We start from the raw sequence: 17,885 nt of genomic DNA on the forward strand, positions 1-17,885 counted from the left end.
ATGGGGGTCTGGATGGCTATTACGGGGGGGAACAGAACCCGGGACGCCCACACGTAGCTGGGACCTGGGAGTAATTCCCCCGAGGAGACCGGAAGGGACCAGTACCTCCTGATTTGGACGGATCTACCTTGTCTGGCCAGGGGTCGGGAAGGCAGAGAGTCCGCAAACCAGTGCCCCCTGAGTAGTCGCCTCAGGGGTGCCACTAGTAACACCTGGGTGTGGGGCCCCACTGTGTGAAAATGGCACATGGTCACTTGTTTACAAACTTTTTCTGCACAGCTCCCTCAGGACCAGGCCTTATGGCTAGGACCAGGGCAATTTTTGCTACAGGCCTCAGGGCCTGGTCTGTGCACTATTTGGCACGACCACTTTTTTATTTTTTATTTATTTAATTTATTACACCTCCCACGTTTTGTCACTTTTTCTTTACTTATGTGTGTGTTTTCTTCACAGGATGGAGGGTGTGGGTCCTCGGGCCTGCCCTAAAGTCTAGGGGGAGGATGTGTGGCCTTTTGGTTCCTTCCTCCCCTGTCCCTAGGGGGTTTTCTCTCCGGGAGAGCCCCCTGACCAAGTACTGAGTGGCTGGCTTCAGCTGGACACAAGGAACGGTGGTCCACCAGGCCTTTTGGCCAGGAGGACCAAATGGGAACCTTGTCCCTGTCAGGCTACTATGTCACCCCAGTGCAACCAATATATTCCCCCAGCGCCATCAATATGTCCCCCCCCACCCCCCCCCCCCCCCCCCCGTTGCTTTGAAAGCAAGCCTGCAATACCTAGAGTACAAAAATGGAGGCCCTCATGTGCAGAAAATGAACATTTAAACCGGGAAACAAGTTTTTTTTTTTTTTCAAACATTAACTCACCTTGGCACGATTTGTAACACTGACCAAACAGAACATATCTAAAAATTTTTAAAAAGCAGGATGGAGCTTCTTTTTAAATAGGTGACGTAGCCCTGGTTCACACTGCTGCGACTTGTCACGCAACTTGTGACATATAAAGTTGCATGACAAGTCAAAACACGTTTCCGCTGTAATCCAATCAATGCGACTCAAGTGGCAGCACATTCAGAAGAGTTTCCTGCACTACTTTGATGCGACTTTAATATCACGCTGCAAATTTTGCACTGGCAAATCGCACGACAAAGGGGGTCGCAGGACTGTGAACCAAGCCTTAAGGTGCAGTTTTTCCACAGCAAGGCCCCTGAGACCACGGCTATTCCAACCAAGAAGGACAACAAGAATGAGGTAGGACAAAAATAATTTATTCTCTTAAAACTGGGCTACTTCATTGTAAAAATGTACAGATCGCACAGATCGCTCACACACAGCTGACGGGTCTTGCACTTTTATGGAGGACGGGGCTGAGAACTGTCGTCTGATATACATAGGAACAAAGATCCTGACTGAGGACGGCTCAAATCAACCGCACTGACCAATATAGGCCCCACGCACCCGGGGTGTCCAGCTGCAGTGCGTCCCTCCTGCGATTTTACAGACCAGAAATGTGCGATTATTGCACGTTTTTGCAGTGACATGCATTTGACGCACATCTTTGTGTGCATTTTTCCTAAGCTTGCATTCCCCCTGAGGTCACTTTCATCTTCTTTTTTTGCCTTTTATGTGCACTGCACTGCATTTTCCTGCAGAAAAATGCAGCTTGCTGGACTAGTCTTCACTGCACTGCACTAGTGTGGACTGCAGCCACTGCATAACCTGGACTTTGGAATGTCAGTTAAAAATGCATTCCACTGATGTGAAGGGTCCCCTTAGGACTAGTCCACACCAGATGCAGCCCAATGCATTTTTATTCAGCATCAAGAATGCCTGGACAGCGTTCAACATGGGTTCTAATGGTCCTAGTTCACAGCAGTGCAGCCAACAAAAGTAGAACATGTTGCATTTTTTTTGTATAGTATGCATCTGGAAGACGGCAAAACTCAAAAATGCTCCAGAATGCACACGTCTTCAATAGAGAAGAAAAGAGAAAAGAGGGGAAAAAATGCACTGGAACGCATCAAAAATGCATTAAAAACCTGCGTGCAGAAATTGTGGCGCGGACCAATCCTCAATGTGCCTGGGAGGGACAGGAGCAGCGTCCAGCCCTTCTGCAGGCAGCTTGTCGCAGTCTATAGCAGGCTGTGTCTGGGCTGAATGCATTAGTGGTACCGATGTTTAGGGCCCTGTCCCTTCAGGTCCAGAATGTAGGACTTCTGTGTTCTGCACCTTCCACCCCCAGAATCCAGAACATCGATGCCACTTCATAAAGCATTCAGCTGCAGCTTGCTATAGACTTTGATAGGCGGCCTGCAGTGCGACCTATCCCTCCCAGATGCACTAAAAGGGTGCACAGACCTGCGTGTAAGGGGCACAGACCTGCGTGTACGGAGCACAGACCTGCGTGTACGGAGCACAGACCTGCGTGTAAGGAGCACAGACCTGCGTGTACGGAGCACAGACCTGCGTGTACGGAGCACAGACCTGCGTGTAAGGAGCACAGCCCTGCGTGTAAGGGGCACAGACCAGCGTGTAAGGGGCACAGACCTGCGTGTAAGGAGCACAGACCTGCGTGTACGGAGCACAGACCTGCGTGTAAGGAGCACAGCCCTGCGTGTAAGGGGCACAGACCTGCGTGTAAGGGGCACAGCCCTGCGTGTAAGGGGCACAGACCTGCGTGTAAGGAGCACAGCCCTGCGTGTAAGGAGCACAGACCAGCGTGTAAGGAGCACAGACCAGCGTGTAAGGAGCACAGACCTGCGTGTAAGGGGCACAGCCCTGCGTGTAAGGGGCACAGACCTGCGTGTAAGGGTGCACAGCCCTGCGTGTAAGGAGCACAGCCTTGCGTGTAAGGAGCACAGCCCTGCGTGTAAGTACAGCCTTGTGTGTAAGGAGCACAGACCTGCGTGTAAGGGGGACAGACCTGCGTGTAAGGAGCACAGACCTGCGTGTAAGGGGCACAGACCTGCGTGTAAGGGGCACAGACCTGCGTGTAAGGGGCACAGCCCTGCGTGTAAAGAGCACAGACCTGCGTGTAAGGGTGCACAGCCCTGCGTGTAAGGAGCACAGCCTTGCGTGTAAGGAGCACAGCCCTGCATGTAAGTACAGCCTTGTGTGTAAGGAGCACAGACCTGCGTGTAAGGGGGACAGACCTGCGTGTAAGGAGCACAGACCTGCGTGTAAGGGGCACAGACCTGCGTGTAAGGGGCACAGCCCTGCGTGTAAGTGGCACAGCCCTGCGTGTAAAGGGCACAGACCTGCGTGTAAGGGGCACAGACCTGCGTGTAAGGGGCAAAGACCTGCGTGTAAGGGGCACAGCCCTGCGTGTAAAGAGCACAGACCTGCGTGTAAGGGGCACAGACCTGCGTGTAAGGAGCACAGACCTGCGTGTAAGGGGCACAGACCTGCGTGTAAGGAGCACAGACCTGCGTGTAAGGGACACAGACCTGCGTGTAAGGAGCACAGACCTGCGTGTAAGGGACACAGACCTGCGTGTAAGGAGCACAGACCTGCATGTAAGTACAGCCTTGTGTGTAAGGAGCACAGACCTGCATGTAAGGGGCACAGACCTGCGTGTAAGGAGCACAGACCTACGTGTAAGGAGCACAGCCCTGCATGTAAGGAGCACAGACCTGTGTGTAAGGGGCACAGCCCTGCGTGTAAGGGGCACAGCCCTGCGTGTAAGGGGCACAGACCTGCGTGTAAGGAGCACAGACCTGCGTGTAAGGGACACAGACCTGCGTGTAAGGAGCACAGACCTGCGTGTAAGGGACACAGACCTGCGTGTAAGGAGCACAGACCTGCATGTAAGTACAGCCTTGTGTGTAAGGAGCACAGACCTGCATGTAAGGGGCACAGACCTGCGTGTAAGGAGCACAGACCTACGTGTAAGGAGCACAGCCCTGCATGTAAGGAGCACAGACCTGCGTGTAAGGGGCACAGCCCTGCGTGTAAGGGGCACAGACCTGCGTGTAAGGAGCACAGACCTGCGTGTAAGGAGCACAGACATGCGTGTAAGGAGCACAGACATGCGTGTAAGGGGCACAGACCTGCGTGTAAGGAGCACAGACCTGCGTGTAAGGGGCACAGACCTGCGTGTAAGGGGCACAGCCCTGCGTGTAAGTGGCACAGCCCTGCGTGTAAAGGGCACAGACCTGCGTGTAAGGGGCACAGACCTGCGTGTAAGGGGCAAAGACCTGCGTGTAAGGGGCACAGCCCTGCGTGTAAAGAGCACAGACCTGCGTGTAAGGGGCACAGACCTGCGTGTAAGGAGCACAGACCTGCGTGTAAGGGGCACAGACCTACGTGTAAGGGGCACAGACCTGCGTGTAAGGAGCACAGACCTGCGTGTAAGGAGCACAGACCTGCGTGTAAGGGACACAGACCTGCGTGTAAGGAGCACAGACCTGCGTGTAAGGGACACAGACCTGCATGTAAGTACAGCCTTGTGTGTAAGGAGCACAGACCTGCATGTAAGGGGCACAGACCTGCGTGTAAGGAGCACAGACCTACGTGTAAGGAGCACAGCCCTGCATGTAAGGAGCACAGACCTGCGTGTAAGGGGCACAGCCCTGCGTGTAAGGGGCACAGACCTGCGTGTAAGGAGCACAGACCTGCGTGTAAGGAGCACAGACATGCGTGTAAGGAGCACAGACATGCGTGTAAGGGGCACAGACCTGCGTGTAAGGGGCACAGACCTGCGTGTAAGGAGCACAGACCTGCGTGTAAGGAGCACAGACCTGCGTGTAAGGAGCACAGACCTGCGTGTAAGGGGCCCTATGCTGTGACGCCACCCTTTTTGAAAAAAAAAAAAACTGCAATTGTAGGCCAGGGTGGTGAAATGTTACATCGTGTGAACAATACTCCTCAAGGCTTGCTTTGCTTCTCTGTGTAGTTTCTTGAACTGTCTGATGCAGTAAATGTACAACTGTTGTCTTTTGCTCCGCTCAGTGTGAATTCTCCATTGTAGAAGGAAACATTAGTAGAGCAGAGGAGGCTAGAACCCCTGTTGGACTTTTATTTCCGGGCACTTGATAATAGGAGATTTGGCTCATCTTATGCAGTATCCAGTGTTGTAAAAGGCCGTCTCATTGATCAAGCTGACTCCCAAGAGGAGGACCTGTACTTCATGTGAGAAGCACAAACATGTAAAAAGCAGTAAGGGCGTGGCCTAAACAGTCATAGAGTCCAGGACGTTCTATTCAATAATCAGTAGAGAGCCGACTCGCTTCATGGCGCACACACTCCTTCATCAGGGCTTATGTATGATGTAACCTCAAAAATGGCTGGACTTCGGATTGTGATGAAAGTTGTATGAATGCGTCTAGAAGCGCGGCACAAACTGCTGGCTGTGCGATCTGGTTTTTTATATACTATTATTACAATACAATGGGGTCCAGCCATTTTTGAGGTTACATCTTACATAGGCCCTGATGAAGGAGTGTGTGAACCCCCGAAACGCATTGACGCTCTTTTAGCCCATCGTCTAATAAAAAAAAAAAAAAAAAAGGGACTCTTTGACTATTGAAGTGGCACCCTTACTTCTTTTATCCTCTTTAGCTATTATCTCAGTGTGTGTCTTTGTTGCAGATTTTCCTTCACTTCTTGTATGGTGAAGCTGTGGTCAGGACAGGCAGTTTGACAGGTGATAAGGAGGCCATATCTCACCTCCTCACCACCTATGGTAACCCTGCAGCGCTCACAGCACCGTGCCGCAACCATGTGCAGGGTAGTTGCAGCCAGGGGCGGACTGACCATTCGGGAACCCGGGCACTGCCCGAGGGCCCAGGGTCAGTAGGGGGCCCCATGAGATGCCCCTGGCACCTTTCATAGGCTTTTTTGGGTGTGGTTTAAATGTGGGCAAGGACTCAGGGGCCCCATGATCCCCTATTGCCCAGGGGCCCCATGAGTTGTTAGTCCGCCCCTGGTTGCAGCACGGCCCTAGTCACTTGAATGGGTTGTGTATGGCGGGCAGTACAAATGGTATCATTTTTGCCTCGGTATGTGTACAACCCAGTCCAGCCGCCTTTGAAGCTTAAGAGATACGGTTGGGTGAGCTGTAAAAATGGGACTCAATGGCCTATTTTTATCACCCCCCAACCGCACAAGTAAACAGGCTCTAACTGATCCCTGGATAGCAGGAGTTCTAATCCTTCCACACACTATCCAAAACCAGTTAAAAATGTAGGCCAGAATCAGTGGGATCATTACCTACAGGGCAGAACAGATGCTTAAAGAAAAAAAGTGAAGAAACTGTGCGGTAAACACGCTATAGATAATTCGTTGCAGGTATTGCTGTGCTTCCTATGCACAAGGCCAGCTCATGGGGGGGTCTATATATAGAAAAAATTGGTTGGACGAATGTTACAAGTATTCGCCTAGCCCTCACAAATTCTTTCCATATTTTGCTTTATTTCCCATGTTCAGCAGCTCCATCTAGTGGCCATAATATACATATTTTTCCTGAAATGCATCAGTTAGGAATATACTGCATTATGCCCACCAGATAAAGCTGATGATCATGGGGGGGGGGGGGGGGGTTGCTCATTTTTTTAATATATTTTGGATTTAATCCCTCTTTATGATGAACCATCATCCCTCTATATACCAATGATATATTTTAAAATGGGAGGGAAGGGGGGTCTCAAGTGGACCTGTCATGACAGGATGGCCCTGCCTGGACTCTGCAATGGTATGGCCATGATAGCAAAATATAAAAAAATAAGCCACACGCTCCGATAGAGTCCATTTCTTACTGAAAACATAATAGAAAAAGGCATGGGGAAGTGCTGTAACCCTGTGACAACCAATCAGCTTCTCCTATATCAAAGCCAGGCTTTCTCTTTAAAGCTGAACTCCGGTTTAGGCAAATATTGTCTAAATCCATCCATCCTGTGTATTCTTCCTGGACTCTCAGTGTGCTTTGTGTATTTCTTCCAGATCTGTGCAATAATCCAGCATGAGACTTCCTGTAACAAAGACCGCTCACTGCTGCTCTCTCTGCTTGTGCAGGGTGACTGGTCTTGTCTCCGCCCCTTCCTGTAATAAAGACCGCTCACTGCTACTCTCTCTCCTTGTGCAGATTGACTGGTCCTGTCTCCGCCTCCTCCTGTAGTTTTTTCCCCCAGGCAGCCTTTAGTGGGTGGAGCCTGCTGGGCCCCTCCCACAGGAGCAGTGTATACAGAGAGGGAGCAGTGTATACAGGGAGGGAGCGGTGTATGCAGAGAGGGGAGCGGTGTATGCAGGGAGGGGAGCGGTGTATGCAGGGAGGAGGCGGTGTATGCAGGGAGGGGAGCGGTGTATGCAGGGAGGGGAGCGGTGTATGCAGAGAGGGGAGCGGTGTATGCAGAGAGGGGAGCGGTGTATGCAGAGAGGGGAGCGGTGTATGCAGGGAGGAGGCGGTGTATGCAGGGAGGGGAGCGGTGTATGCAGGGAGGAGGCGGTGTATGCAGGGAGGGGAGCGGTGTATGCAGAGAGGGGAGCGGTGTATGCAGAGAGGGGAGCGGTGTATGCAGAGAGGGGAGCGGTGTATGCAGAGAGGGAGCGGTGTATACAGAGAGGGTGCGGTGTATACAGAGAGGCTCCCTCACTGGCTGCCACCATATGTCAGTGCCGGTTTTTAAATGCAATCGCTGTTTTGTTTTGTTTTTTCACCATTTTAGCTCGGAAAGAAACTAAAAAGAAACTTTGTTTCTTTTAGCTCCATGAAAGTGACAGCTGATTCTCTGAGCTATAATGAAGGAAACATCCCCCCCCTCCCCCAGCAATTGCAATGACAGCCAGACATTGTATATTCTGCTCCTCTCCTGCCTTTGTCCGCCCCCCCCCCCCTCATCTGCAGCACACACAGTCCCCTGTATCGGCACTTGTATCGGCTACATTTTTCCTATCAATAGAGCTATTTTCAGCCGATATGTTTCGGTGCATCCCTAATATATATATAAACTGCAAATGTCTCAGCATTCACACAGTCATCACAAATAATCCCCACAATGTGTCTAATATTTGTGTTTCCTATGATCATCAGCTCCACCTAGTGGCCATAATGCAGTATTTTCTGCAATACATAATGGCCACTAGATGGAGCGTACGAACATAGGAAATATAGGAAATAAACATGTTAGACACAATACAGGTATTGAATAAAATAAACAGTAAGCGCTCAATACTGATGGCAGCAGCTGAACATACAGGAAAACGCATAAGAAGTCCCACAATACGTAAATATATAAATGCAGCGCTTAAGAGTGATAAACACAGTCCGGTGAAAGGAGTGCTCCGTGATTCCTAGTGCAAATGGTGGAAATTTACACTAACCAGAAAGCGTAAAATAAAACGCATGTATGTATATATCCTATGGGATCGCCTTCTCCACTCGGATCTGGTCAGAAGAATAGCCGGAAAAGGTAGGTGTCCTGCGCCCTCATGTGGTGAAAGTGTGGTCCAGCAGGTCAGAAAGATGCCAATCTGAGAAAAGTCTCCCCCGTCCTAGAAGATCCTTAGGGGCTGTGAAAATGCAAGAAGCTCCTCACAGGAGACACAGGGGAGTACTCATAGTGTAGTAGATACTAGATAAGGCTTTATTTATAAAACATCTGTGCACAATGAACAGGGTATAGGCAGATATGGATGAAACACACTGACCCCTTGATAACAAAGATGGCCGCCGGGCCTCCTCGTGGCACCGGCGGCTTAGTGTCAACGACGTCCTGGGTCCCATCTGACGCGTTTCGTGCGCACGCACTTCTGACTGTGTTTATCACTCTTAAGCGCTGCATTTATATATTTACAATACAGGTATTATTCACAATGGCTGAGCGAATGCTGAGACATTTTTAATCTCTGAACGCAAACGTGCAAACGAGCGAAGGCTGAGCCTAGACGCCAAGCGGCCGCACATTTGCGTTCTATTAAAAAAGGACATATGTGCTGAGAGCGCTCCCACCACACATGTCCAGTACTCACGGAAAGGTCCCGATCTCCCCTTTCGATCGGGACCTTTCCCAATCATGTGACTGCCGTGACGACATGTCACGGCGGTCACATGACCCTAAGCCCCGCCCCACCTCCCAGCTTCAGAAACCCTTAAAGGGCCGGGAGGCGCCGGCGCTAAGGGGTTAATAGACCCCCTAAGATGCAAGCAAGAATACACATGCCTCTTGTATATAGACAATATTTGCTGGAGTCCCGGCCCACTTCTCACCTATTCCCATTTATATTGTTGGTCACATATGTTTTTTTCTTATGGACCGCCAATGCAGCACATGTCGCCTTTTATACCCCACACACCTGGGAGATGCCTGTGTTGGAAAGAAAGGGTTGTGTACTTCTTTAATGCGCAGACGCGTGTTGAGGGTCCATAGGGAATAAATGGGCGGACACCAAACATATATATATACACCAATGCGTGGGAACACGTAAGGCAAGCATGACAACACATGTGCATTGATGACAGCACATTCTTAGTCATACAGCCCGCAGAGCCTTTACAAAGCACCATTAAAGCTGAACTCCAGGCAGAGGTAAAAGACAAAAATCAATGTAGTTCTGTATTCGTTATTACATCAAATGTGTTTTTTTTCACATGTAAGCAGTTTAAGTACCTGACATTAACTTGTTACCAGTCTCATGCAATCCCATGTACAGCAGAGCTCAGACAAGGAGTCAAAGAAGCAGCATGAGGCACCAAACAGTTGTGCTGATGTGCAAGGAGCACGCTGATAGGAGGAGAGAGCAAAGTGACAGAGAGAGGTACTCATCAGTCTGCTTCTTCTCTTTTCGCTTTCCAGTCACAGGCTGGGAGCAGGACAAGACCTGTTGCTTACAGATAAATAAATCAGGTATCCTGCCCTACCACAGAGGGCTGTGCTGGGTGGCAGAGCTGTGTAAATCTCAGGACTCAGTGGACAGAAATACAAATAAATCCTTTATATATTTTTATCTATGTATCCAGCCTAGAGTTCAGCTTTAACTAGCCATTAAATTTTATCTGAAGGAAAAATCTTTTTTTTTTATTTTGGACAGCACTGGGGAGGGTTGGAACCCTGATATGTATTTTTTGTGTGTCTCGCGGGGAAGATTTTTCTGAAGACACAACAGGAAATTAAAGGAAATCTCCCCAAAGTGTCCTTCTTGGAAGGTTTCCCTTCACTTCCTGTTCTTGTGATAGCTGGGAAATTGTGGAAATCACAAACTGAATGGAGTGGGGATGGGTTAGGACCTCATTCAGGTTTTTATTGCCGTCTATGCTCCAGAATGAAGATATTTACTCCGGTAGTGATGAAATAAACCCAATTCATCCCTAACCCACGGGAAACTGCCACATTATAGCAAGCCACTTGCCCAATCAGCTGTGGCCGGGGATTTCCTAGCACCATAGCTGCATGTAGCAAAAGGGGCGGGGACACTGGTGACATCATTGACCTAATATGGCTATGTGGATATATTAGGACAATATAACTGACCATACATGGCTATGTGGCCATATTAGAACAATGTTATCAAGAGTATGCCCGCACCAGGGGCGGACTGACAACTCATGAGGCCCCCGGGCAATAGGGGATCATGGGGCCCCTGTGTCCTTGCCCAAACTCAAAAAAGCCTATGAAAAAGGTACCAGGGGCATCTCATGGGGCCCCCTACTGACCCCGGGCCCTCGGGCAGTGCCTGAGTTTCCAAATGGTCAGTCCGCCCCTGGCCCGCACCAAAGTTGAACAAAGAGGTGGGCATGCCGGTGACATCATTGACCTGATATGGTCATATTTGGTCAATTGGCATATTTGGACATTGTCATTGACCAAATTTGGCTATGTGGCCATGTTAGGTCAGTGATGTCACCAGCATCCCACAGCCACACATAACAAAGAGGCAGGGATGCTGGTGACATCATTGATCTAAAATAACTAAATGGGCGTATTTGATCAAATATGGTTACATGACCATATTATGTCAATGATGTCAACAGCATACCCATCACACTGCCATGCAGAACAAAGGGCTGGGGATAACTGGTGACATCATTGACCTAATATGGCCATAATTGACATACCGTACTTGGACAACATCACTGAAGGCTATCTGGCCATATTAGGACAATGATGTCAAGAGCATACCCATCCCACAGTTATGTGTAATAAAGAGGAAGGTATGCTGGTGACATCATTGACCTTATGGCCAAATGAGCATATCTGGACAATCTCATTGACCAAATATGGCCAATGGTGTCACCAGCATTCCCACTCCAAAGATGCACGTAATAAAGGGGCATGTATGTTGGTGACATCTTTGACTTAATATGGTCACATTTGGTCGATGAGCATATTTCGACATTGACCCAAATTTGGACATTAATGATGTCGCCAGCATCCCACAGCCACACATAACAAAGAGCCGAGGATACTGGAAATATCATTGAATATAACCAAAATGGGCATATTTGGACAATGTCTGACCAAATATGGTTCAGTGGCCATATTAGGTCAATGATGTCAAGAGCATCACCGCGCCCCACAACCGCATGGACCAAAGGGTTGGGGATGTTAATGATATCACTGACCTAATATGGCCACATAGACATATTTGGTCAATGGCCGTATTTGGATATAATTGACCTAATGTAGACAAATGGGCGTATTTGGACAATGTCATTGACCAAATATGGATATATGGCCATATTCAGTCAATGATGATACCAGTATCCCCACCCCACAGCCACCTGTAACAAAAGGACGGGGATGCTGGAGACAGTGTTGACCTAATATGGCCAAATGGGTATATTTGGACATTGTCATTGACTAAACATGGCTGTGTGGCTAAATTAGAACAACAATGTCAACAACATCCCTGCCCCTTTGATACATGTGTAGCCGCAGCTGATTGGACCAGCGACATGCTATCATGTGACAGATTCTCATGGGTTTGACCAAAATTTTAACTCATCATTAGCCACTGGTAAAGAAAGTAATGAGAAACCAAAACTTTTACAGTTGTCACCAAAACAGGAAAAACCTCCAGTGGGGCCACTTGTTCTGGTGACACCCGACTAAGAGAGGAATTCCTCTCCATTTGATTTCCTCTTCCTCCCTGATGTGTCTCTTGGACAGGAAGTAATTGGGCAATCACTCTGATGGGACACAGGCAGCAGAAAAAAAAAGGCTCTTAAACATTCCCTACTCTATCCAAAAATAGAAAAAACATTTCTGGTGAGGGAAACACTTTAAGCCGCAAGGCTTTGAATGCTGATTGGCTGCTTTGGGTTACTGCATGTCACATGACTTAGTTGCACGTCGTACCACCATATAAAAAAAGCCTGAATGAGAGGAAATGTCAGCAATTGAGTAAAGATTCATCGTCACTTGGGCTGCCCTCCGACAGCGGGTGAGAGGCTGACGACATTGGCGGGTGGCAAGTCACATGTACGCCCAAAGGCTCATCCTGGCATGAAGTCACGCAGCCACATGGCGGCTCGTTCCCCTGAATCTGGACATTCACTGAGCTGTCTGAGTACTTCAAAGGCAATCTTAAGTGTTTCTTGTTGAGTTGATGGCTATTAGATGCAGCGCTGGGACCAGCAGTAGTCCTTTCCGGTACAGGCACCATGTAAAATGTATCTGAGGGACCAGCCGGTGTCCGATCCCCCGCATCTTCTCTTATGGCTAGATTCAAGTAACCACGGCTGTTTTCAGAGTCCAAACGTGCGGCGGACCGTTCCATTTCAGGCTGAGAACTCCCTTCCGAGCGTATCTCCCGAAGAAAGTTTGAAGGAAGCCGACCCACGATCTCCAGTTCATGCCGCCCAACCACCAGGTTGGGGCTTTCTCCATCCTGGCCGCCAGTTTGCGTGTGCATGTTGAGTCTTTCTGGAGGCGTCGTGGACTCCAGCAGTTCTCCTCTCCCCTCCCGCCATCCGGGTCACCGTATCGGGAAAGGAGCGATGAGGTCAGGAGGGGGATCTGGCCTCTCGCCCGAGGGCGGTGAAATAATCTGTTCCAAAGCCGGCCTAAACGTCTCCTGGAAGAGGCCCTTCTGGACGAGTGACGCCTCATCTGACGCCTCATCGCTGTGCGGATGTTCTGTAACATGGAAACCTGGAAAAAGAAAAAAAAGAAAGCTGTTAGGATAAAGTAGAGAAGGGTTAGAACTCCTGTCGGATTTATATGCGGTTTGTAACCATAAATAAGAAAATGTTCCTTCACTTCCTGTCCAGGTTTCAAAAAAGGGAAGTAAGAGAAAATCCCTCATTGTGGACACAGACCCAACAGATTTTCCTATCCTGTATATGTGTACAGCATAGTCTATATATATTTGGACACAGGCACAATTTCATACGTTTTGGCTCTGTACGCCACCAGAATAAATTAAACAAACAATCCAAATGAATTTGAAGTGCAGACTTTCAGCTTTAATTCAAGGGGTTGAACATAAATATCAAGTACAAATTTTAGGAACTGCAACCATTTTTATACACAGTCCCTCCATTTTCAGGGGCTCAAATGTAATATGAAAAATGAATATAATCATAAATAAAATGTTCATTTTTAATGTTTTGTTGAGAATCCTTTACTGGCAATGACTGCCTGAAGTCTGGAACCCATGGACATTACCAAAGACTGGGTTTCCTCCTTTCTGATGCTTTGCCAGGCTCTGACTGTAGCTGTCTTCAGTTGTTCTTTGTTTGTGGGTCTTTCTGCCTTTAGTTTTGCCTTCAGCAAGTGAAATGCATGCTCAATTGGGTTGACATCAGGGGATTGACTTGGCCATTGGAGAATATTCCACTTCTTTTCCTTCAAAAGCTCCTGGGTTGCTTTTGCAGTGTGTTTTGGATCATTGTCCATCTGTACTGTGAAGCGCTGTCCAATCAACTTTGCTGCATTTGGCTGAATCTGGGCTGACAGTATATCTCTAAACACTGCAGGATTCATCCGGCTGCTTCTGTCTTCTGTCCCATCATCAATAAACACCAATGACCCAGTGCCACTGGAAGCCATGCATGCCCAAGCCATCACACTGCCTCCATTATGTTTTACAGATGACATCGTGTGCTTTGGATCATGAGCTGCGCAAAGCCGTCGCCACACTTTTTTCTTCCTGTCATTCTGGTACAGATTCATCTTAGTTTCATCCATCCAAAGAATGCTTTTCCAGAAACTGGTCTGGCTTTTTAAGATGTTTTTTGGCAATATCTAATCTGGCTTTTCTATTCTTCAGGTTTATGAATGGTTTGCACCTTGTGGTGAACCCTCAGTATTTGCTCTCGTGAATTCTTCTCTTGATTGTAGCCTTTGACAATGATACGCCCACCTCCTGGAGAGTGTCCTTCACTTGTCTGGATGCTGTGAATGGGTTTTTCTTTACCATAGAGAGGATCCTGCGGTCATCCACCGCTGTTGTCTTCTGTGGACGTCCATGCCTTTTTATGTTGCTGAGCTCACCAGTGCGTTCTTCTTTCCTCAAAATATACCAAACTGTTGACTTGGCTACTCCTAATGTTGCTGCGATCTCTCTGATGGATTTGTTTAGTCTTTGAAGCCTTACAATGGCCTGTTTCACTTGCATGGACAGATCCTTTGAACGCATTATGTAGGTTCACAGCAATAGATTCCAAATGCAAATACCGCACTTAGAATCAACTCCAGACCATTTACCTGTTTAATTGATGAAGAAATAACGAAGGAGTAGCCCACAACTGGCCATGAAACAGCTCCTGATTCAGTTGTCCAATTACTTTTGGTCCCTTGAAAAAGGATGGCTACTCTTAAGAGCTGTAATTCCTAAACCCTTCCTCCAAATTTGGATGTACATACCCTCAAATTAAACCTGAGAGTGCGCACTGTCCGCCCATATCCATTATATGATTATAGCTTCAATATGTTTTGGTAAATACCTGAAAAAACTAAAATTGTGCCTGTGTCCAAATATATATGGACCTAACTGTAAGTCTATCTGTTTTTAGTTTTGGATATAGTGGGAAAAGGTTGGATCCTCTAGGGAAGGGTTTGATCCTCTGTCAGATTTTAATATTTGTCTATGTCCCTGCTGGGGAGATAACCTTCTCTTTTTATCCCCCAGTGGGGACACCTGTTCCTAAGATAACTCTTTATGGTGAGAATTGTATCCACTTTAGAGTGATTTCCTCTCTGTCCACATCTTGTTCTGTCTCCAGAACAGGAGGTGAACGGGAATCTCATTAGCAGGACACAGACAGCAAACAAAAGAAAAAAAAATGACAAGGTCATAAAGGCTCACTCAGGGGGGCAGCATTAAAAAATTACCTGTTTTACCCATGGCATTGCAAGGGTTACATGCGGGTTAAGTCTGGGGGGGGGGGGGGAGAATAAACTGTATTACCTTCTGAATCACTCTGGCAGGCCTCCACTGTGCGTCTGGTTCCCTGAAGCGTTGGTATCATCATATACATTGCTGGACCAACACTCCTACATTGAACATGAGGACAGCAAGGGCCAGCCCATAGCCCGAAGCATTGAAGTGAAGGTTAGAGTGCCGGAGGTTTGGAGGAATAAGGAGTTTCTGCCTTTTCCTTTACCTCCTAGTGTTTGCAAACGCAAAAAAAATTTATATAAAACAGCTTTATACTTACCTGCTCTACAATGGAAACCCCTCTTCTTGGGTCCCATGCCTGCCCTTCTGACTCCTCCTCTCCAGGAAATAGGCCCTTCCTATGGGGGCACTTGTGCGGGTCCGCTGCCCGAGCCGTGACTATAGACACAGACACCCTTGACACTGGCTTTGACTGACAGCAGCAGGAGTCAATGGCTCCCGCTGCCTCTGCAAAGCCTCCGAGATCTGGTAGGGAGCCGCTGCAGATGGGCACAGCGCTGATAGGAATGAGGGCTCAAGTAAGTATTGGGGGGGATACTACTAAAAAAATATTAAAGTGGGAGTAAACTCCCTTGGCTGATTTTTAACTATAGGCAGGTCTATAATAAGTCTTACCTATAGGTACAGTCAGGGGCGGACTGACTATTTGGAAACTCGGGCACTGCACGGGGTCAGTAGGGGGCCCCATGAGATGCCCCTAGCACTCTGAAGAAACAGCACGCCCATGCCGTTCCTTTAGAGCCCTGTGCTGCCAACAGTGTGCATGCCCGTGGGAGTGACGTCATCACGGCTCGGCCATTCCTATTGCCGAAGCCTGCAAACCTGGAAGGAAAACTGGTTGAAGATTGAAGCACCTACAGTGGTGACAGCCCGCCGCTGGAGGGTTTCGTTTTCAGGTAAGTCTGTCATAGGCAGTGCATACTAGCATATGATGACTTAAACTGCCTAAGGCAAGATTTTTTTTTTTTGTTGTTGCTGCAGTTTACTACCACTTTAAGGTAAACCAAGGGAAAAACAAAAAAAAGGAAGCATGCATACAAATATTTAGGCTTTATAATAACCTTAATCCAGTGTTAAAAGTGATAGTATAAATAGATCAGACAGACAGACAGACAGACAGACAGACAGACAGACAGACAGACAGACAGATAGATAGATAGATAGATAGATAGATAGATAGATAGATAGATAAAGTGTACATACTTGAGAGTCACTGAAAGCTGGAAAGTCCTCAACAGGTGGAATAAGCCCTTGAGCAATAAGCTGCCCGTAAGAAGGAGGAGCCTCACGTCTTACAAACTCCGCCTCCAAGCGAGTCATTTGCGTTTCGAAGGCCCTAATGAGGATAATAGTTGGTTAGTTATGTATGGAGGGAAAACAGTCTCTATTCTGACACAGCACAAACATTTTCACTTAAGAGCCACCTTGACCATGGCCCAGGATACACCCCTCACACCAACATCGTCCAATGATATCTGGAACACACCAATACCTGGATATCCCAACAAAACAAATATGTAATAAAGGTACCAACAAACGTGGCATACCCTATAGTAGTTCCATATCAGGGCAGTGATGTCACGGGGTGAGGAATAATTACCCCATAATCCCCTGATCCTTCAGACCGGAAACAGAGAACACACTGGACATATTATTACAGGATACCAGCAATCACATAGAACTGGTTACAGCAGTCTGATAATCAATTTAAATGTAAACATTTCGTGATTATCCAACAATATTAATATCTATTTTTTTCATTATGTTTTATAGCAGATGTTTTATATCTGTTTTTTATTTTTTATAGAACTGTATCTCACAAAATTTGGATAGAGTGAAGATTAGTTAGAATCCCTGTCAAGAGCTGTCTGTGTCCCTGTTGAGATTTTCAGTTGTTGTCTTATCTCTGTATCCGAGTCACGGCACCAATCTGTTGTCTTATCTCATGAGAGGAGGATGGATGACCAGCGTATATTTATAAATGTACTTTCCCGCAGCAAATAGTCCAACAGTTCTTTTCCAGAGAGATGCATTTATTCGGATAAAGATATTTGTTACAGATAACAGATAACAGAAATCCAGCTGAATACTTGTAAATATTACAATGAACAACAGCCCTCAGAGTCCCATTTAAGATACTCCATATCAAACATGGAGATAATACACCGTCCAGCATAGGTCTGATCTATAATATGCACCGAGGTTCCTTCCATGCGTGCAATAATGAGTTATGATCTATACCTGTGCTTCCATATTAAAGGAAGCTCTCTCCCAGCCAAAAAACTTCACTTGATATACAGTTTACTGGAGGGGTTTCTGATTGGCTGACAAAATGCAATGATCTTCCATGAAAAGACTTCACTTGTCATTACTATAAATAACAATTAAGGTCACTATAGTGTTTATCAGGTACACAAGTCACCCTTTCACCATTTCCCATGAATACCCTTTGAAATGTCTAATTAGATAAACAGGCTATTCCCCAAATACCGAGGTGACCTTGCAGAAAATGAACATAGCAAAGAGTCCTTGGCTATGCTTTTGTTGTGTAAA

At 47.5% G+C, this 17,885-nt stretch overlaps 1 protein-coding gene across 1 annotated transcript in view; it reads right to left on the minus strand.

The window, feature by feature from the left end:
- Positions 1-9,298: 9,298 nt before the first annotated feature.
- LRP3 (LDL receptor related protein 3) overlaps positions 9,299-17,885 on the minus strand; it is a 64,106-nt gene continuing 55,519 nt past the window's right edge. Inside the window, 3 exon segments of the mRNA XM_089667833.1 lie at positions 9,299-12,865; positions 12,868-13,081; positions 16,536-16,668. Coding sequence (XP_089523959.1) covers positions 12,321-12,865; positions 12,868-13,081; positions 16,536-16,668 — 892 coding nt within the window. The 3' untranslated portion in view covers positions 9,299-12,320.

This window comes from Staurois parvus, unplaced genomic scaffold (genome assembly GCF_062004578.1).
Source record: "Staurois parvus isolate SC_StPar_1 unplaced genomic scaffold, SC_StPar_1.0 ptg003601l, whole genome shotgun sequence".
Lineage (NCBI taxonomy): Eukaryota > Metazoa > Chordata > Amphibia > Anura > Ranidae > Staurois > Staurois parvus.